General features: G+C 36.4%; 1 protein-coding gene across 11 annotated transcripts in view; it reads left to right on the top strand.

Annotated features, from left to right (window-relative positions):
• Positions 1-22901, top strand: part of XRN1 (5'-3' exoribonuclease 1) — a 134509-nt gene that overhangs the window by 42319 nt on the left and 69289 nt on the right. For all 11 annotated transcript variants that reach the window (XR_008523940.2, XM_063722254.1, XM_024245011.3 and 8 more), the window contains exons 20-24: positions 913-1044; positions 14494-14656; positions 15766-15879; positions 18929-19027; positions 22531-22646. Coding sequence is in view for 10 of the 11 variants with exons in the window: in XM_063722254.1 (XP_063578324.1) it covers positions 913-1044; positions 14494-14656; positions 15766-15879; positions 18929-19027; positions 22531-22646 (624 nt within the window). In the remaining variant the exon portion in view is untranslated. The remainder of the gene's footprint in view (positions 1-912; positions 1045-14493; positions 14657-15765; positions 15880-18928; positions 19028-22530; positions 22647-22901) is intronic.

Genomic DNA, 22901 nt, shown 5'->3' with positions numbered 1-22901 from the left:
GCAGCCTCAAACTCCTGGGCTCAAGTGATCCTCCCATCTTAGCCTCCCGAGTATCTGGGACTACAGATATGTGTTACCATACCTGGCATATTTTTTTTATTTTTCTTTGTAGAGACACTGTCTCAATATGTTGCCAGGGTGGTCTTGAATTTCTGGCCTCAAGCAATCCTTACACCTTGGCCTTCCAAAATGCTATGATTACAGGCATGAGCCACCGCACCCAACTTTAAATTTTTTTGATACATAATAATTGTATATATTTGTAGAATACATGTGATATTTTGATCCATGTATATGACATGTAATTTTCAAATTATCCATTACCTCAAACACTTATCATTTCTTTGTGTTGGGAACATTTTCAATCTCTTCTGGCTATTTTCAAATATACACTAAATTGTTAACTATAGTCAACCTACTGTTGCTATAGAACACTGGAACTTATTCCTTCTATCTAACTTTGTATTAACCAACTTTTCTTCTTCCTCTGTACTTCCCATGCTTTTAAAATTTGAATGAAATTAACAAGCCCTTGTTCCATAATTTATATTAGTTTATGAAAAGACCTGTAATTATTATATTTTTGTAATTTACATTACAGTTGTGGGGTTTTTTGCTAGTATTGGAACTTATTCCTTCTATCTAACTTTGTATTAACCAACTTTTCTTCTTCCTCTGTACTTCCCATGCTTTTAAAATTTGAATGAAATTAACAAGCCCTTGTTCCATAATTTATATTAGTTTATGAAAAGACCTGTAATTATTATATTTTTGTAATTTACATTACAGTTGTGGGGTTTTTTGCTAGTATACCATGTGAAAAAAAATATTTCATTTGGAAGACTCACACTGCTAGAACTCTATGTTAAACCAGAACATTTTGGTTATATAATTTTTATTTTAACTTTTAAGGTTTTACTTGGAAGAACCTCCAGGAACACAGAAGCTTTATTCAGGAAGAACTGCCCCACCATCTAAAGTAGTTCATCTTGGAGATAAAGAACAATCTAACTGGGCAAAAGAAGTACAAGGAATTTCAGAACAGTGAGTATCGTTAAAAGTATTTAATATCATAGAACTAAAATCCATTTTAATGTACTCATTCTCTAACTTATTTTCCATTTAACATAGTAGTTACTCTGAATACTAATTACACCTTCATCCTGTGTTAGACAGTAATGAGTTCTAGTTTAAAATGATATCTGATTAGCAGTAGTTACAGCCTTGCCCAGTTTGTCACTAAAATACCTAATGAAGTATAGAAAAAAAATGACAAATTAATGTAATACTAGGAATAACACAATACATTAACTGATTTTGAGAGCTATTTTCACTAACTGTATAAGGCCATTGAATTTTTTGGCCACATATAAGTCATGAAAATTGGAAGAAAAATCCTCTTTTGTTCTTCATCTTCTCCCGTTCCCCATTTCCTTTACTCTCTTCCACCCAAGCCGTATTCCCCAGGGCTTAGAATGCAGCCAAACTGAAACGCTAACCCACCTGGGAATGCTGGTTTTCAGGATCACCAGAGTGTTTTTGTCCCATGATCCCACCCCAGCAGCACCTCTCATTTGCCATCCAAACACAAGAATTCCCAAAACAAAAGCAGAATACGAGAGGCTGGCATTGGCACATGAAATGTTTTAAATGTATACCATCAGCCTTCCTATCCATGGATAAGCTTTTGGAGAATTCAGGGAGACTCCTTCTAATTTTGGGACTAATACCAGGCCACAATATCCTTATTCAAAGATGAATAAACCGGGAAAACGTTCAAAGACCATGAAAAACCATCCAACACCAAAGGAGATAAACATAGCTCTGGAGAGGCAGAACATATTTTTGCCTCCCAAAGTGTAAATTAGATACCCCATCATAGTTTGTATCATTCTAAATTGTCTTTTGTAGCATATAAATAAAACCATAATAATAAACTTATTTGTATGATTAATTTAATAACTCTTTCTTTAGATAGTATGCACCATAAGAGTAGAGAACGTATCTGTTTTTGTTACTTCTTTATTCCAATTTATTGGTTAGTGCCTAGGCACTCAGTAATTGTTTGTTTGAATGAATAGATAATATTTTAGTCAAGAGTCCTTTAATTGGGAAAAAAAAATCATTCAGAGTACTTCGGGTAAAGTGTTTAGTCATTTGTTTATATATGTAACATTGATATGTGAATATCGACGTATTGATACCTGCCATAATAGATACAGTAGTATGCGTTGTAATGAATAAAAACATGTAATGAATAATAATGAGTAAAAACACACAGTTCCTACACTCATGATATTTACAACTGCTGGATGGGAGACAACTATGGTAATTGCACTTGAAGGAGTAGTGCTCTGAGACCATTTGACTTAGCTAGGGAGGAATTTGTTGTAGTCAGGGACAGTTTCCCAAGGAAGTGTTGATTAAATTGATATCTGAATGCTGACTGGGAGTTAGGCAAGGAATGAAAAGGAAGTATTTCATGATGAGGGAAGACTTACATGAAAAGCCCTATGGCAGGAGGAAAAGCAGTGTATATTGAGGAAGATTTGGCAACAAAGAAAAAAGAAAGTGGCAACCTCAGAAGTAGGAGAACAGCTAGAAGAGGGTTGTATCATGTAAACCAAAGGAAAAGATTATTTCAAGAACAAGGTAATAAACCACACCATATATTTTGAAGAGATTTAGCAAGAGCTATATTGATTGAGCCATGGAGCTGAAAGCCAAACTAGAGTGGGTAAAAGAATGATTGAGAGTTGCAGAAGTGGAGACACAGTAGAAATTGACAACTTGTTCAAAAAGTTTAGCTGTGAGAGAGAGACCAAGAGATCTTGACCTCTTATCTGTTGTTCCACTTCTGAATGAGCTTGAACTTCTATGAGGGCAGCAAAGGACAGAGAGAGCCGTCAATGCAGAAGACTGCTGGAGATGATAACAATGTATACTCGTTCACTCGAGAATAGTTTCTAGTGCCTACCAATTCAGGCTGTCTTGTTTAACCTTGTCAACCAAGTTGGGTAGACAAGGCTATGTGGATTCATGAGCACTTAGGTTTATTTTATTCTGGTCACCATTTTCTTAGACTGCTTTTCTTTGCTACCATATTCCCCCCGATACCATCTCACTTTTTGTCCCTTCCTTTCATGCCTCCCTAGCTCTTTTGTCTTCCAAGGTGAAATTCACAAGATCACTGTTGCTCTGCCCCTGAGGGTTTACTTATTTGTGATTTTTGCACATTAGAATGTTAGTAGCATGAGGTGAGGATTCCATGGCTCTAACAATAGGAGTTATCCTTATGCCGACCATTCTTAGCTCTATGACTTTTGCAGCAAGAATGTAGAACCTATTATCTCATATCTCCATGTATCTTAACTAAGATATGTTCTACTAAGTTGAGTATATTCTTTTCCTATAAACATATACATGAAATATTTCCGTAAGTACCAAATCATGTAGTTTTATTTTGAGAAACCCTCTAAGCACATATGATGTATCTAATAAATTTCTGTATACCTGTGTAACAAATTTTTTTCCTGATGAAAATCACCAGTAAGAGATAGCTAAAGAAGGATATAGGATTGAGTAGAGCTGGGTTTTGGTTTATTCAGAGAGTTTTAATTGTGTGTAAAAACAATGAGAAAGAGCAGAGAGAAAACTATAAATTCTAAGATGGAAGGAGATGGATTCTTAAATAGGATATGAGATAGCTCCTCTGTTTTAACAGTATGGGAAGCAAATATAAGTTGGTTTGTGTATTTGGCATGGGGAAAGCTGAGGAGCTCTCATTTGATTATATTTTCCTTGTAAAGTAGATGCTGAGTTTAGCTATTGAGGATGGCTGGAGGAAAAGGAAGGTTGGTCATAAAATGGAGTAGAGTGAAGGAGGTTTGAAAATAGTTATTCAGGGAAATAGAAGACTATCAGTTTATCAGGAAAATGTGGTAGAATGGTAAGCAGTATTGAGGATCCTTTTTGAAGTTGGAGTCATAATTTATAATGAAACATTCTACCCTGTGTTTTGGGATAGAAGTGAGTTCACCAGTCACAGCGTTAGAAAAAACAAATGGCTGGATTTACTCAGCACTGGATTTTGCCACATGAGCACAATGAAGAGACAAGGAGGCAAGGAAGTTTAGAATACTGGCAAGAATGTTACTGAAGTGGTGAAATCTAAGTGGGATAGAGGGAGAAGTGAAGAAAGTAGACAGTAATAGTAATAATAGTCTGGGAGGCCAGGCGCGGTGGCTCATGCCTGTAATCCCAGCACTTTGGGAGGCCAAGATGGGCAGATCTCTTGAGGTCAGGAGTTCAAGACCAGCCTGACCAACATGGCGAAACCCCATCTCTTCTAAAAATACAAAAATTAGCTGGGCATGGCAGCACCTGCCTGTAGTCCCAACTACTCCAGAAGCTGAGGCTGGAGAATCACTTGAACCTGGGAGGCAGAGGTTGCAGTGAGCCAAGATCACACCACTGCACTCCAGCCTGGGCAACAGAGCAAGACTCTGTCTCAAAAAAAAAAAAAGTCTGGGAGAAGATAGAAAGTTTAGTGGTTTGGAAATCCTAGATAAAATTGAACAAAGTAGTTGAACATGCAAGTTGGATGAAGAGGAAGTTATCAGACAGTAAGATGTTTGTATTAGTGATTTCAGAGGTTCAGTAGTTATGGATAATGTCAAAAACCAAGTCATAGCCATAGAAATTGCTGGCTTAGGTGAAATGAAGGAGGTTATTGGAGATAAAGAGGTTATGAAAATGAGTTACGGTGATGGGTAGATCATACATGTAGACATTGACATAAGAATAGAATGGGAAGTGGAGGGTAGTTTACTACTAGAGATTTTGAGGTCTCAGTGGGCTGTAAGGAGAATACCAAAACACTCTCCTACCCCTGAGGGTGCATGGTATGAAAACAAACAACTACTATTTGATAGGGAAGTGGTGGAACCTTCAGATAAGGAGGTAGAAATTGGGGATAAAATGGAGTGAAAAGGTTTAGGAATGGAAGAAGACCTGGAAAAGGGGGCAAGGAAGTACTTTATGGAACATCATGGAGAAAGTGATGCACATAGAGGATAATTTGGAGAACAGCTCCAACACCCTACACCTCTATCAAGCAAGATATTGATCAACATTAAAAATGTGGTTATTCGCTGGACACAGTGGCTCACACCTGTAATCCCAGCACTTTAGGAGCCCAAGGCAGGTGGATCACCTGAGGTCAGGAGTTCAAGACCAGCCTGGCCAACATGGCGAAACCCCGTCTCTACTAAAAATACAAAAATTAGATGGGGCCGGGTGTGGTGGCTCATCCCTGTAATCCCCAGCACTTTGGGAGGCCGATCACGAGGTCAGGAGTTCGAGACCAGCCTGGCCAACATGGTGAAACCCCATCTCTACTAAAAATACAAAAATTAGCCAGGCATGGTGGCGGGCACCTGTAATCCCAGCTACTCGGGAGGCTGAGACAGGAGAATTGCTTGAACCTGGGAGGGGGAGGTTTGCAATGAGCCAAGATTGCACCACTGCACTCCAGCCTGGGCGAAAGAGTGAGACTCCATCTCAAAAAAAAAAAAAAAAAAAAAAAAAATTAGCTGGGTATGGTAGTGTGCGCCTATAGTCCTAGCTACCCAGGAGGCTGAGGCAGGAGGATTGCTGGAACCGGGAGGTAGAGGTTGCAGTGAGCCGAGATTGTGCCACTGCATTCCAGCCTGGGCAGCAGAGCAAGACTTCGTCTTCCTGGTAACAAAAAAAAAAATGTGGTTATTAAATGACTAGTGATAAACACTGGAACTATTAAAATATAGAATTAATTTTTTAGTGCTAACACTCTTTACATAGGAGAAAGTTAAGATAATTTCATTTATAATTTAGAAAATTAGAGAAGTACAAATTTTTTTTTTTTTTTTTTTCCTGAGACAGGCTCTCACTCTGTCACCTGGGCTGGAGTGCAGTGACGTCATCTCGGCTTACTGCAGCCTCTGCCTCCTGAGTTCAAGCTATTATCCCACCTCAGCCTTCCAAGTAGCTGGGACTACAGGCATGGGCCATTATGCCCGGCTAATTCTTGTATTTTTTTGTATTTTTAGTAGAGACAGAATTTCGTCGTGTTAGCCAGGCTGGTCTTGAACTCCTGACTTCAAGTGATCCACCTGCCTCAGCTTCCCAAATTGCTGGGATTACAGGCATAAGCCACTGCACCACCCAAGAAGTATGAATATTTTTTAAATTTAATTTTAAAATAACCATTAATAGAAATTGGAACGCAAGATTTCTGACTTGCAAATGACTGATGAAAAAAATCAAATGAATGAAAGAAGACTAGAATATAGAAAGGCAAAATGAAATATCATTTAGGAAGCCAAAAAATAGAATTAAAATAAGATGACAGAAATGACCAAACTAAGAATTGTGTCAATAAATTTAAGAGGCTATATAGTTCTTTTATTAAAATACAAAAGCACTTAGGTTACATCACCAAGATCATCATTCAACTGTTGACCAACTACAAGAAGTACACCTATAGCCAAAGTTAGTAAAGTCTAAAGCACAGTAACCCCTCACCATCCACAGTTTTTAGAAAGTATAGTTTTATATTTATATTCCAAAAATTTTTAAATAAACATTTGGTTTGATTTAGTCTCTTTAAATTACACATTATCAAATATATACCTGTGAAATACAGATAAAAAGAAAATGAGGATTGCAGTGTTAAAAATCAGACAAAGCTTCATTGAAGGCCAAAAGAATAAATAGGAGAAAACATAATTATTTACAAAAAGTTTATTCACACTGTAGATAAAACAAACATAAACCTGTATACACTAAAAAGGGAAAAGATTAAAAAAAAAAAACCCTGTATACACTGAAGAACATAATTAACATACACTTGTATTTGGTGGATTCTAAAACACATTTTTTTACTTTTTGTCATTTATGAACTTATAATGTATTTTGCAGTGTCAAAGTTTAATTGGAGGATTATTTTTCTTGTTCAGTGGTACATCAAATAATGATATGTCTTACAATCAATTGTGTCTTGCAAACTACAGGAAAAACTGAAGCAAATTAAGGATCACTATAAGTTTGGGAGTCTGACCATTTTATCCCTGACAGATCTTTTTTTCTTTTTTTTTTTTTTTTGATAGAGACGAGATCTCACTATATTGCCTAGGCTGGTCTCAAACTCCTGGGTTCAAGCGATCCTCCCACCTCAGCTTCCCAAAGTGCTGGGATTACAGGCATGAGCCACCATGCCTGGCTCCTGACAGATCTAGTAATCAAAAAACAAATATGCAAAAATAGAATCAAAATAATATAATTCATTGTTGTGAAAGTTATAGATCAGATTATGCACCATATATTAAAAACCCTTTCATGCAGGATAGTAAGAAAATACAATAAATTTTATTTCATTCATATATATATATATTTTTTTTTTTTTTAGTGAGATGGGATCTTACTATGTCACTCAGAGTGGAGTGCAGTGGCACATTCATACTATACCTCACCACAACCTGGAGCTCCTGAGCTCGAGCAATCTTCCTGCCTCCGCCTCTGCAATAGCTGGGACTATAGGTGCATACCACCATGCCAGGCTACTATTTTAATTTTTTGTAGAGATGGGGTATCACTGTGTTGCTCAGGCTAGTCTCGAACACCTAGCCTCAAGTGATACTCCTGCCTTAGCCTCTGGAGTACTTGGAATTACAAGGGTGAGCCACCAAGTCTGGCTAAGAAATTTTAAAACAGACGACACCACTGACCCCAAAGCAGTAAAAGTATATAGTAAAAGAAAAAGTAAATGGATGAAAATCTTCCAACCACTTGGGAATTTAAAAGTTTTGAGCTAACTATTTGGGGGATTTTATTTTAATGGAAACATTGAAATACAGCCATACCTTGTCTTATTGTGCTTCTCTTTATTGTGCTTCACAGATAGTTGCATTTTTTTTTTTTTTACAAATTAGAGGCTTGTGACAACCATGTTGCAACTCTATCAGTGCCATTTTTTCCAACAGTGTGTGCTCACTTCATGCCTGTGTGTCACAATTTGGTAATTCTCACAATATTTCAAACTTTATTATTGTTATTTTTATATCTGTCATGGTCATCTATGATCAGTGATTTTTAATGTTACTATTGTAATTATTTTTGGGCACCATCAACCATGCCCATTTGAGACGGTGAATTAATCAATAAATGTTGTGTGTGTGCTGACTGCTCTACCAACCAATGGTCCCCTAGTCTCTTTCTCTTTCCCTATTCCGTGAGACATAGCAATATTGAAATTAGGCCAGTTAATAGCCCTACAATGTCCTCTTAAGTAGTCAAGTGAAAGGAAGAATCACAAATTTCTAGGTTTAAATCAAAAGCTGGAAATGATTAAGCTTCGTGAAGAAGGCATGTCAAAAGCTGATATAGGCCAAAAGCTAGGCTTCTTGCACCAAACAGTTGTGAATACAGAAGAAAAATTCTTGAAGGAAATCAAAAGTGCTACTCCAGTGAGTACACCAATGATAATTAAACAACTTTATTGCTAATATGGAGAAAGTTTTAGTGGTCTGGATAGAAGATGACACTAGTCACAGCATTCCCTTAAGCCAAAGGTTAATCCATAGTAAGGCCCTACCTTTCTTCAATTCTATAAAGGCTGAGAGAGGTAAGGAATCTGCAGAAGAAAAGTTTGAAGTGAGCAGAGGTTGGTTCATGAAGTTTAAGGAAAGAAGCCATCTCCATAATATAAAGTGCTGAAGCAACAAATGCTAATGTAGAAGCTGTAGTGAGTCATCCAGATCTAGCTAAGATCATTGATGAAGATGGCTACACTAAACAACAAACATAGACAAAACAACCTTCTATTGGAATAAGATGCCATCCTGGACTTCCATAGGTGCAGAGGAGAAGCCAATGCCTGGCTTCAAAGCTTCAAAAATCAGGCTGTCTTGTTAGGGAAAAGCGCAACTGGTTACTTTAAGTTGAACCCAGTGCTCATTGACCATTCTGAAAATCCTGGGGCCTTTAAGAATTCTGCTAAATCTATGCCTGTGCTCTATAAATGGAACAGCGAAGTCTGAATGACAGCACATCTGTTAACAGTGTGGTTTACTGAATATGTTAAGTCCACTGTTGAGACCTACTGGTCATAGTAAAAGATCCTTTCCAAATATTACTGCTTATTGACAGTGCAGCTGATCAACTGAGAGCTCTGATGGAGATGTACAAGGAGATAATGTTTTCACGCATGCAAACACAACATCCATTCACGCATGCAAACGCAACATCCATTCTGCAGCCCATGGACCAAGGAGTAATTTGAACTTTCAAGTTTTTGTAGTTAAGAAATACATTTTTGGCGGGGCACAGTGCCTGCCTGTAATCCCAGCACTTTGGGAGGCTGAGGTGGGTGGATCACCTGGGGTCAGGAGTTCGAGGCCAGCCTGGCCAACATGATGAAACACTGTCTCTACTAAAAATACAAAAATTAGCTGGGCGTGGTGGCAGACACCTGTAATCCCAGCTACTTGGGAGGCTGAGGCAGTAGAATCGCTTGAACCTGGGAGGCGGAGGTTGCAGTGAACCAAGATCACACCACTGCACTCCAGCCTGGGCAACAGAGCGAGACTCTGAGTGATTGCTCTGATGGATCCGAGAAAGGTAAATTGAAAACGTTCTGGAAAGGATTCACCATTATAGATGCCATTAAGAACATTCATGATTCATGGGATTTCAAAGTATCTGTCAACATTAGCAGGAATTTGAAAGAAGTTGATTCCGACCCTCCTATATGACTTTGAGAGGTTCAAAATTTCAGTGGAGGAAGTAACTGCAGATGTGGTGGAAATAGCAAAAAAAACTAGAATTAGAAGTGGAGCCTTAAGATGGAACTGAATTGCTGCTTTCTCATGATAAAACTTGAATGGATGAGGAATTGCTTCTTTGTTTTGTTTTGTTTTGAGACAGAGTCTTGCTCTGTCACCCAAGCCAGAGTGCAGTGGTGCGATCTCGGCTCACTGCAACCTCCACCTCTTGTGTTCAAGCAATTCTCGTGCCTCAGCGTCCTGAGTAGCTGGGATTCAGGCAAGCACCACCATACACAGCTAATTTTTTATATTTAGTAGAGACAGAGTTTTGCCATTTTGGCCAGGTTGGTCTCAAACTCGTGCTCTCAAGTGTCCACCTGCCTTGGCCTCCCAGCGTGCCAAAGTGCTTAGATTATAGGCATGAGCCAATGCACCCGGCCAAGAGTAGCTTCTTATAGATGAACAAAGAAAGTGGTTTCTTGAGATGGAATCTACTCATAGTGAAGATGCTGTGAACATTGTTGAAATGACAGCAAAAGATTTAGGATATTACATAAATTTAGTTGAAAAGCAATGGCAGACTTTGAGAGCATTGACTCCAAGTTGGAAAGAACTTCTCTTGTGGGTAAAATGCTATAAAATAGCATTGCATTCTGCAGAGAAATCTTTCATGAAGAGTCAACTGATACAGCAAACTTTATTATTGTCTTATTTTCAAAAATTGCCTCAGCCATCCCAACCTTCATCGGCCACTGCCCTGACTAATCAACAGCCATCAATATCAAGGTGAGACCCTCCACTAGCAAAAAGTTAACTACTAATAGCCTACTGTTAGCATTTTTGAGCAATAAAGTACAGTTGATCTTTGAACAGTGTGGGAGGTAGGGGTGCTGACCCCCAATACAGTAAAAAAAAATGCACATACAACTTTTGACTCCCAAAAACTTAACTACTAAAAGCCTACTGTTCATCAGAAGCCTTGCTGATAACATAAGTAGTTGATAACGCATATTTTGTATATGTATTATATAGTGTGTTCTTACAATAAAGTAAGATAGAAGAAAATGTTATAAAATCATAAGGAAGAGAAAATATATTTACTATTAATTAAATGGTAGTGGTTGATCATAACAGTTTTCATCCTCGTCTTCATGTTAAGTAGGCAGAGGAGGGGTTCATCTGCTGTCTTGGAGGTGTAGAGGTGGAAGAAAATCTGCATGTAAGTGGACCTGTGTCATTCAAACCTGTGTTTTTCAAGTTTCAGCTGAATTTGAAAATGAAAGTATTGTCTTAGCCCAGTCTGAGGCTGGGTAATTTATAAAGAAAAGAGGTATGTTTGGCTCAAAGTTCTGCAGACTGCACAAGAAGTATGGCATCAGCATATGCTTCTGGTGAGGGCCTTAGGAAGCTTCCACTCATAGCAGAAGACAAAGAGGAACAGGCGTGTACAGATCACATGGCAAGAAAAGAAGCAAGAGAGGGGTAGGGAGGGAGGTGCCAGGTTCTTTTTAACAGTCAGTTCTCATGGGAACTAGTAGAGTGATAAACCCCCGTATCCTCCTCATTACAAGGAAGACAGCAGCAAGCCATTTATGAGGGATCCACCCCATGACCCAGACATCTCCCACCAGGCTCCATCTCCAACATTGGGGATTGGATTTCAACGTGAGACTTGGTGAAGCCAAACAAACTATATCCAAACCATAGTAGATATATACATTTTTTTTTTAGACATAATGCTATTATACACTTAATAGACTCAGTGTAAACATAACTTTGGTATGTACTGGCAAACAGAAAAATTCATGTGACTCACTTTATTGTGGTGGTCTGGAACTGAACCTGAAATATCTTCCAAAGTATGGCTGTAAACATATGGAACAAAAAATACATACAAATTATAAGTGTATTAATCATAAGTGAAATCATAAGTATATTACTTGATGAATTTTCACATGTGGAACAAGAATACAAGTCAAGAAACAATAACAGGAATATTACCATAATCCAAGGAAGTCCCTTGTACACCCTTTTATCCATTACCATCCGCTGCTCCCTCCCCACCCCCAGTGACGAGGATAACTATTTTGACTTGTAACCACATACATTTGTGTTTTCTATTTTTGAACTTTATGCAGTATAAGTTCTTTCACACAGAGTGTATTCTTCTTGAGCCTGATTTCTTCTGGTCAGTATTGTGATTCTAATATCCATATTGTTACATGTAATCATAGTTTGTTCATTTTCACTAATGATACTATTACATTGTATGAATACAGCACAATTTTTCCATTCTACAGTGGATGGGTATTTGAGTTGTTTCTCATTTGGGGCTCTTGGTGAACATGTATATATGCATTCCTTTTGGGTGTATATCTAAGAGTAAAATTACTGCTTCATAGCATATGCCTACATTCAACTTGAACAGATACTACCAAAAAGGTTTGCAAACTGTTTGTATCAATTTACACTCTACCAGCAGTTTATAAGAATTTATGTTGATTTCTGTTTTCATAAGTACTTACTATTGCTTTTTCATTTTAGCCATTTTGGTATAGTAGTAGTATCTCATTTTGCTTTAATTTGCATTTCCCTGGTGACTAATAAAATTGAACATCCTTTTGTGTTTGTTGGCCATTTGAATATGCATACTCTTTTGTGAAATGCGTGTTCAAGTCTTTGGCCCTTTTGAAATTGGGTTGATTATCTTTTTCTCATTACTTTATAGTTTTCTTACTGGCTTATTGTGTCATTTTCAATTTCAGGGGAAAACTAAGTAATTTATCTTTAAATAAAATTATCACTGTAGCTTGTTTTTAATTACTGTTCTTTATCAGATTAAGGAAATTTCCTTCTATTCTGATTAAGAGTTTTTATCATTAATTGGTGCTGATTTGTAAAATGTTTTTTCCACAGCTGTCAAACTGATTATATTATTTTTATCCTGTTAATCTGATGAATTGCATTGATTGAATTTCTAATATTAATCTACCCCTAAATTTCTGGAATAAATCCCATTTATTTATGATATATTATCCATTTATACATAATTGGATCTTATCTGTTTAAGTTTGTTTTAAGATTTTTGCATCTACTTTCATGAGAAATACTGGCCCATAATTATAAAGATTTCTTGAAATGTTCTGGTCAGCTGTTGATATCAAGATTACTGGCTAAATGACTTTTAAGTGAAAGTGGTAGAAAAAAATTCTAATAAATTTTTAGAAAATGGTGTGTTTCAAAAATTTGTTGGAAAACTTCTGTTTCTGGCTAAGGTGACATGACTTTTTTCAGACAAACTTTGCCATAGACAACATTATTAAAGTATAAGCTGATATGAAAAAATATATAATGTGTTATATAATTATATACTATATTATATGCTATTTTATATAGTCTATATTATATACGATTTTTTATGACATATATTTGTATAAACAAAACTTTTAAAGTGTGATTGGTAAAGTGAGCTCGGTAGATGGACTGAGTAGTAATATGGGCATACTAAAAATTGAATCAGTGAGCTAAATGATCAGCCTTAGGAATTCCTTCAGTAAGCGGTACAAAAGCACAAAGAGATGAAAATAATATAGTCAGAATTTTAATATCTATGTAGTAGGAGTTCTAGAAAGAGAAAATGGAAAGGAGATAAGAAAATATTCCTTAAATGAAGAATGATTATATATTTAGATGAAAGGTCAGCAAACTTCTTCTGAAAGGGCAAATAGCAAATATTTTAGGCTTTGTAGACTTTACAATGTCTGTCACAACTACTCAGCTTTACCATGTAGCGCAAAAGCAGCCATAGACAGGAAGTGAATGGATGACTATGTTCCAGTAAACTTTTATCTAAAAAACTAGGAGGCTGTCTGAATTACTTTAGATTGGAAAAGCCATCACATACTCCTGGCAACCCCCAATCTATTTTCTGTCTTCGTGGATTTACCTATTTTAGATGTTTCATATAAATGGAATCATATGATATATGGCCTTTTGTATCAGGCTTCTTTCATTTAGCATGCTTTTGAAGTTCATACACATTGTGGCATGTGTCTGTGTTTATTCCTCTCTTTATGGCTGAATAATATTCCATTGTATGGATATGCCACCGTTTGTTTATCCATTTGTTCATTTATGAACATTTGGATTGTTTCTGCTTTTTGGCTATTTGAATAGTGGTGCTATGATCATTTGTGTATCAATATTTGTTTGAGTACCTGTTTCCAATCCGGGGGGGGTTGGAATGCTTAGAATTGTTGGGTCATGTGTTAATTATATGTTGCTTTTTGAGGAACTGCCAAACCGTTTTCCACAACAGCTGCACCATTTTACAGTCCCACCAGCAATGTACAGAGGTTCCAGTTTTTCCATGACATCACCAAAACTTATTTTTTCCCCTGTTTTTTAATTATAACGATCCTAGTGGATGTGAGAACAGGAGTTTCTTATAGCTCTATGAGTTCTTATTTAATCACATAGACAGTTGGAGAAGTACCCACAGAGTAAAATAAATAATGCAGAAAGTCTCAAGTTAGGTACCTGGAACTGCTAGCGTATTTATTTAAAGTTTATTTACACATTTGATAATGAGTTGATAGTTTATGATAGTTAATGATTATCGTCCTAGAATATCTGCACACTCATTCATATGTATATTTCATGTTTATTTCATGTTTATTCTTTCTTTTAGCTACCTGAGAAGAAAAGGAATAATAATAAATGAAACATCTGCAATTGTGTATGCTCAGTTACTCACAGGTCGTAAATATCAAATAAATCAAAATGGTGAAGTTCGTCTAGAGAAACAGTGGTCAAAACAAGTTGTTCCTTTTGTTTATCAAACTATTGTCAAAGTAAGTCTATATCAAGTTTCAGTTCTGTCTTAATATACACTATTAATACACTGTTATACACTGTATAATGAAAAGATGATATGTTAATATAAATAGACTAATTCAGCAATGTATAATAGAGATTATCATTTAATATAATTTACAAAATAACATTATTTGTAAGAAGTATTACATGCTCAGACACTCAGTATATATAGTTAGGAAATTTGTCTTTTATGCTTTTTTATGCTTTTTTTTTTTTTTTTTTTTGAGACGGAGTCTTGCTCTGTTGCCCAGGCTGGAGTGCAGTGGCGTGATCTGGGCTCACTGCAGACTCCACCTTCTGGGTTCACGCCATTCTTCTGCCACAGCTTCCCAAGTAGCTGGGACTACAGGTGCCCGCCACCACACCTGACTAATTTTTTGGTATTTTTTAGTGGAGATGGGGTTTCACCATGTTAGCCAGGATGGTCTCAATCTCCTGACCTCGTGATCCGCCCGCCTCAGCCTCCCAAACTGCTGGGATTACAGGCATGAGCCACTGCGCCCAGCCTTTTATGGTTTTTTTAAGGACTTAGTCTCTGAAAGAAAAAAATCCCAGCATTAACTTACACCCTTGAATTTTATATTTTTATTCTTCAAAAATATTTGCCTTAAATCATCTTATAAATGTAAAAGGCATTTATTTTTGCATTTATAATCTTAGATACGATAAGAGGACAAAAATTTTTTTAAGTATGTAGCGATCCTGTAATTTGGGGTGTTATAGTACAGTGTAGTGATTAAATGACTTAAGAGCACTGGCTGCCTGAGTTGGCTTCTTAGCTGCGTGACCTTGGACAAGATTCATCCCCTTTCTGTGCCCCAGTTTTCTCATCTGTAAAGTGAGGCTAATAATGGTCTCTGCCACAGAGGTTTGTCATGAGAATTAAATGAACTCAATAAATGTGTGAAGCACATAGAAGAGTGCCTGCCATATAACCAGTCAACAAATTTTAGCTGTTGGCATTATGTAGAAAAATCTTCACATTGACATATGCAAACAGCATAGTCATAATCCCATAGGAAAAAAACTTGATACGCAATCTATAGAAATTGTGACTAAGATGATTTACTTTTATTTTATGTAGGACATCCGAGTTTTCGACTCCCGTTTCTCCAATATCAAAACATTGGATGATTTGTTTCCTCTGAGAAGTATGGTCTTTATGCTGGGAACTCCCTATTATGGCTGCACTGGAGAAGTTAGTTTCCATTATTGTTACTGATACATTTTTCTCTAGTTTAAAGCAGTTACTTAACTTCTCTTCATTTAGGTTTAAATTAAAATATAATAATGAAGGGAAAAAATAATTTATCCATGTAACTTATGAACACAGTGTTTGACTTATGTATCTAAAGACTATATATCTAAGACTAAAGACTATATACTTTTAGTCTTGAGCAGATTAGGATCAAGAGGTGGTGTGTTCAAATCCTGATCTCTTTTTTTTTTTTTAGCAGTTTTGTTTATTGTAGTGGTATGGATGAAGCGATTTTGTAACTATTTTAGACATGTAATAGACTTGAGTGAATTTGTAAATGTGTTCATATTTGAGGAACTTTGGTTCTTAAATGGAAAAAGGTACATGCAAATATGGAAGGAGAGAAAGCAAGAAAGAACCTATAGGGACAGATTTGGAAGTATTAGTGTGAACTCATGGTTTCTAAAATATGTATATATGTTTGTATATCTGTGTATATAGGCACTATATATGTGTGTGTGTATATATATACACATATGTATATGTTTCTAGCTCTATTTGCTGAAAGGGATAAGAAGCAAAGACACCTTAGCACAATGAGCACATGTACCACCCAGATCTTGACATCTAATTTCGTACCTCACTAAAAGGAACAGGGCTTCTCAGAGAAATTGCTGATTCTGGATCTGGGGCAGGGAAGATACAAGATGAACCTGGAACATCTTGTTATGTCAGAAAGTAAGGAGGTGCTCAGAAGAATGGTGGGAGTATGTCTTGTAAACACAGGAACCAGGTTGAGGGTACTACCACTGCCCAAATCTTGGATACTTTGAGTGACAAAATAATTAAATTCAGTAATTAATTGTAAACCACTGGGGCGAAAACAGGAATTCGTGATTCCGTAGTGACAGTAAAAAGATAAATAAGGAAAAGAAGGGCTCTTGTCTGTAGTAGCATGTAAGAAGTAAATTTGGAGAGAGTGCTGCAGTTGAGAAACCGTTGTGCAACCATTATAATAAAGATTGAATCATGTAAGAATCATCTTTGGGAACTAAATCTAGGGGGAATTTTTTTTTTTTTAAATCAGGAGCAGGATATTTGCATGGTCTTAGAATGTGTCTCCTACAGACTATTTATTATCTGCAAGGGAAACAAAAACTGTAATTATGCAGGAAAAAAATTGAGCAACATCTTTGATTACAAAGTTAGCATCGCATTAAAGGACAGATGAACATTGTGTACCTCCAGATGTAATACCCTTTGGAGGACACATCACCTGTGCAGTATTCTGGCTGTGAATGTGTTACTATAACCTAATTATGTGGAAGCATCAAAGAAACCCAAAATGAGGAACTTTTTTTGTTTTTGTTTTTTTTTTTAGAAAGGCAGGTTGGAGAGGGAGGGACAAATTATATATTCTTCAAAATGTCAATGTTGGCTGGGTATAGTGGCTCACTCCTGTAATCCCAGCACTTTGGGAGGCCAAGATAGGCAATCACTTGAGGCCAGGAGTTCAAGACCAGGCTGGCCAACACAGCGAAACCTCATCTCTGCTAAAATTATAAAAATTAGCCGGGTATGGTGGCATATGCATGTCATCTCAGCTACTTGGGAGGCTGAGAATGAGAATTGCTTGAACCTGGGAGACAGAGGTTGTGGTGAGCTGAGATCGTACCACCGCACTCCAGCCTGGATGACACAGCGAGACTCTATCAAAAAGAAAAAAAAAAAAGCAATAACGTAAAAGGTCAGTGTTATAAAAACAAAGAAAGGCAGTGGATACATTTTAGATTAAAGGATGCTAAAGAGATATGACAATTAAATGCAATATCTGATCCTAATCTGGATCCTGTAATAAAGGAAGAAAATAGTTCTATAAAGGACATTATTTGGTCAACTGACAAAATTGGAATATAGATGGTAGCTTAGATAAAAGTATTATGTCAGTGTAAATTTATATACTTAATAACTGTACTGTGATTGTATAGTAAAATATCTATCAGGAAATATACACTGAAATATTGAGGTCAGGGACATGATGTATGTAATATATACTCAAGGGGTTCAGAAAGATAACTATGTATAGGTAAATACACACACAGTACACAAATGTTAAAGGCATTTGTTTTACAATGCTAACAACAGGTGAACTGGATAAATTTTTTTTCTTTTCTTTCTTTCTTTTTTTTTTGGAGACGGAGTCTCGCTCTATTACCCAGAATAGAATGCAGTGGCATGATCTGGGCTCACTGCAACCTCCACTTTTTTTTTTTTTTTTTGCGACTTTTTGGTACTTTGGAATTATTTGCAAATAAAAAGTTAATTTAAAAAAGAATGATTGGGCCAAGCACAGTGGCACACATCTGTAATCCCAGCACATTGAGAGGCCAAGGTGGGGGTGGGGAAATTGGTTGAGCCCAGGAGTTTGAGACCAGCTTGGGCAACATGGCAAAATCCCATCTCTGCAAATAATTGGGCTTAGTGGTGCACACCTGTAGCTCCAGCTGCTTGAGAGGCTGAGGTGGGAAGATTGTTTGAGCCCAGGAAGCCAAGTGCAGCAAGTCGGCAAGCCATGATAGTGCCACTACACTCCAGCCTAGATGACAGAGCAAGACCCTGTTGCCAAAAAAAAAAAATGATTGTCCAGGTGCAGTGGCTTACACCTATTATCTTACCACTTTGGGGAGACCAAGGCAGGAAGATTACTTGAGCCCAAGAGTTCAAGGTTGCAGTGAGCTGGGATCCCACCACTTTAGCCTGAATGACAGAGTGAGATCCTGTCTATGGCCATACCACCCTGAATGCACCTGATCTCGTCTGACAGAATGAGATCCTGTCAAAAAGAAAACAAGAAAAAACAAATTAACAACCATTAAAGCAATGATACAGTGACTCACATTTACAGTATTTTCATACCCACTTAACAAATTTCAAGAGAATTTCCACTATCCAACTTGTCATACTGTATTTCAAAAATAATAGTGTTCAAATAAGTTAAAAAATAAAATGTACTGAAAGAGACTATACCGTGATTTTTTTTTCTTCTAAGGTTCAGGATTCAGGTGATGTGATTACAGAAGGTAGGATTCGTGTGATTTTCAGCATTCCATGTGAACCCAATCTTGATGCTTTAATACAGAACCAGCATGTGAGTACAGTAGTTTGTATTGTTTCATTTAGAATTGATAAACTTTTAAAATATTAAGATATTTTTGCCACCTCCTTTGAATTTATTTCAGATATTTTATTTAATACTGATTAGATTCTTTCTCCCAGTTGCATCTAGTATTTAAAAATAAGTGTGAAATCTGTGCTCAAAACTTCATGAAGATCTTTGTGGGGGGAAATCACTGAAATCCCGTTATTAATCCGTAGTGATTGTTATGGATTATTGTGTTCAAGCTTATAAGAGGCACATTGATTAGCATACCCTCTGGGAATAGATTTAGGTGTTTTAAACCTTTCATAATAATTCAGAGCCTGCATTTTTAGTTGCAAGTGACAAATGGCCTTTCTGCAAAGGTTGTATGTATCTCTTCAGCTAAGAATGAACAGTCTCAATCCTAAAGAATATTGGAAAAATGCATTTAAGTTAACAGCATCTTTTTTAGGACTTTCTCATCAAAAAATTCCACTAGCTTTCTTTTCTCCTGTTAAAATAGAGGGAAGGTTCTGATATCTGTCATTTGTTCTTATTGATTGGTAGGATAATTAGCTAAAATTAATTCACAATCAACCAGCTTCATTTTCTGACTCTCATGCCTCGTTCTTTCTGATTTATCTCCATTTTGGTGGAGCACTTACTCCAGTAGCTTCTGAGAAAACTTGCATGTCTGGAGATGTCTTTATTCTTCTCCTACACTTGATTGATAGTTTGCCTGGGTGTAGAATCCTAGATTGGAGATTATTTTCCCTCAGAATTTTGTTTCGGTTTTGGTTTTTTCTTTGTGTGAGACAGAGTTTCGCTGTGTCATCCAGGCTGGAGTGCAGTGGCACGATCTCGGCTCACTGCAACCTCTGCCTCCCCAGTTCAAGTGATTCTCCTACCTCAGCCTCCCAAGTAGCTGGGATTACAGGCACCCACCACCATGCCCGGCTAAATTTTGTATTTTTTTTTTTTTTTAGTAGAGCTGGGGTTTCACCATGTTGGTCTCAAACCCCTGACCTCAAGTGATCTGCCTGCCTCGGCTTCCCAAAGTGCTGGGATTACAGGTGTGAACCACCACACCTGGCCTTCCCTCAGAATTTTGAAACCACTGTTCCATTCTCTTCTCGTTTCCATATTGCTGTTGATAAATCCTGTGCCATTCTGATTCTGAATTTCTGTATGTGATCTATTTTCATTTTCTGAAATCTTTTTAGCACCTTTCCTTTACTGGTGATTTTTAATAATATGAGGATGTGTGCCTTGGTATGGATCTTTTTTCTTCCCTTCTCCTGTTCAGCACTTTCAGGCTTGCAACTGATGCCCTTCCATTCTGAGAAACTTTCTTGTATTATTTCTTTGATAATTTTCTCCTCACTATTTTTTTCCTGCTTTCTATTTCTGGGAATCCTTTTAGTTAAATCTTAGACCTTCTGGATTGATCCTCTTAGTTTTATCTCTCCTCATCCCTTTCCTATATTGTTATACTTCTGTTCTACTCTGGGAAATTCATTCAACTTTATTGTTTATCATTTAAAAGTTCTATTTGATTTCATCATTTTAATTTCTAAAAGTGTGTCCTTATTCTCTGGCTATATATAGCATCATGTTCTTACAGTGAATGGAATATCTTCATTTATTTCTCTGAAGATAATTCTAGGATTTATCCTTTTTTGTGTGTTTTCTGTTAAACCTTTCATAACAATTCAGAGCCTGCATTTTTAGTTGGAAGTGACAAATGGCCTTTCTGCAAAAGCTGTATGTATCCACTCAGCTAAGAATGAACAGTCTCAACCCTCAAGAATATTGGAAAATTGCATTTAAGTTAACAGCATCTTTTTTAGGACTTTCTCACCAAAAATTTCCAGTGGCTTTCCTTTCTCCTGTTAAAATAGAGGGAAGGTTCTGATATCTGTCATTTGTTCTTCTTGATTGGTTGGATAATTAACTTAGCTAAAATTAATTCACAATCAACCAGCTATTGCTACTTAGCCTTTTTTTTCCACTAATAGTAAAATATAAAGCTTTATATCCTGTGAAATGAATTTAAGGCATTATGTATCAGTACACCCATGAGGAAACTTTATGTATGGAAGGCAGTCATCCCTAAAATCTTACCATCTGGTGCCATTTGAAGAACAAATTTAGACAGCAGTCATGAAACCAGGAGAGTGGCTCATTAGATAAAGTAGCTGGAGCTTTGTACTGGGAATCAGTGAAGGTTAAATAACTTGTGTTCCTTCATCCTTGGCTTTTTCTAGATCTAGAAGAGCCTGTCCTCTTGTATAATAGTGTACAGTGTTGATGGGCATGCCTTCTCCAGTTTGGTTTCTTTCTCTTTACATACGTTTAACTTTCACTCAAGCTGACTTCTTTTTCTACCACAACATTCTCAGCTACTTATTTTATATTTTCTAGGACGTTTGTGATGGTTTTAATGAATTTTAAATTATAGCAAAACCTATTATTTCTCAAAAGGAATACTATTGGCAATTTGGGCAGGACAGTTATGTATTAAATAAAACTGTTTTGTATATGGCAGGACAGTTAGCATCTTTGGCTCAAGGGCATTAAGTGCTAGTAGCCCATGCCAGTTATTGTAATTAAATATGCCTCTACACATTTCGAAATGCCTGTTAGAAAAGTGTTGCTACTTATATTTGAGACCTACTGCCTTAATTCTTTGAACTGTTCTGGAAAGCATACTTGATTTGTATTACATTATTGCTAAATCTGATTATGTTCTTAAGTATGTTTTATTGTTATGTACATGATGTTAGGAGTATATGGTAGTTTATCCTAGTTAGTATTGGATTCATGAATCATTTGCTCCCTGGTTAAATATTATATGATCTGTTACTTCTTTTTTTTTTTTTAATGTGACAATGTGTTTTCTTCCCTTAAGTATATAAATTAAGGTTACATTTCATTGACTGTATTAATTATGGGTCTATACATGCTTGTATATTTTCATATGATAGTAAATATTAGGGGAAAAGAATATTACTTATATCCATATATGAAGGACACTTTTAGTTTTTCTCAGTAGCAACAATTTTGATGATGTACCTATTTTTTAATTCAATCTAATAGTTATTGAGGCCTCATTTTGTCCCAAGTACTTTGCTAGGCCCTGCTTGGAATATGAAAATTAGTAGAAACAAAAACAAAAACAAACAAACAAAAAACTTGCCTGTGGAGTTTGCCATTTAGTACTTACAGTAGAGTTTATTTCTTAAGACAGTTTCACAAACTGTATATTTCCTCCCCCCTTTTATCCATCCTTGGGAATTCTGTCCTTTAAGGAGAAAGAGAGAGGAGCAGAAAAATTCTGCCTACAGATCCTTTCAAAAAAAAGGGGAAATGGATCTAAGTGAAAATCCTTATATTGCCACAATCCAATGGTTAGTGATGTCTTGATTATCTCCAGATTTTAAAGGTAAAGAAATAACATTTAATGTAAACTTGTGTTTCCATAATTGACCTTTTTGTTTTTATATTTAAAGAAATATTCTATAAAGTACAACCCAGGATATGTGTTGGCCAGTCGCCTTGGAGTGAGTGGATACCTTGTTTCAAGGTTTACAGGAAGTATTTTTATTGGAAGAGGATCTAGGAGAAAGTAAGTTTATGTTAGAGAAATTTACTTAAAGTGGGAGAAAAATTAAATGATAAAGATTAAATGCTTAATATTTCAGTATTTATTTTCTTATTAATTGCTCTGGATTGTCTTAAAATTGTGCATAAATTTCTCTGATGGTAATCTTTCATCTGAATGGCACATGTTTTAGGTGGTTGGAAAAGACAGTTCTTATTTTTTAGCAGCTAATAAATTGAACCTTGAAAAAAGGTATCAGAGGGTGTGTGTGAACCTCAG

Source organism: Pongo abelii, chromosome 2, assembly GCF_028885655.2.
Source record: "Pongo abelii isolate AG06213 chromosome 2, NHGRI_mPonAbe1-v2.0_pri, whole genome shotgun sequence".
NCBI classification, from domain to species: Eukaryota; Metazoa; Chordata; class Mammalia; order Primates; family Hominidae; genus Pongo; species Pongo abelii.
Note: the sequence above shows the minus strand (reverse complement) of the source record. Positions and strands in the feature narration are given on the sequence as shown.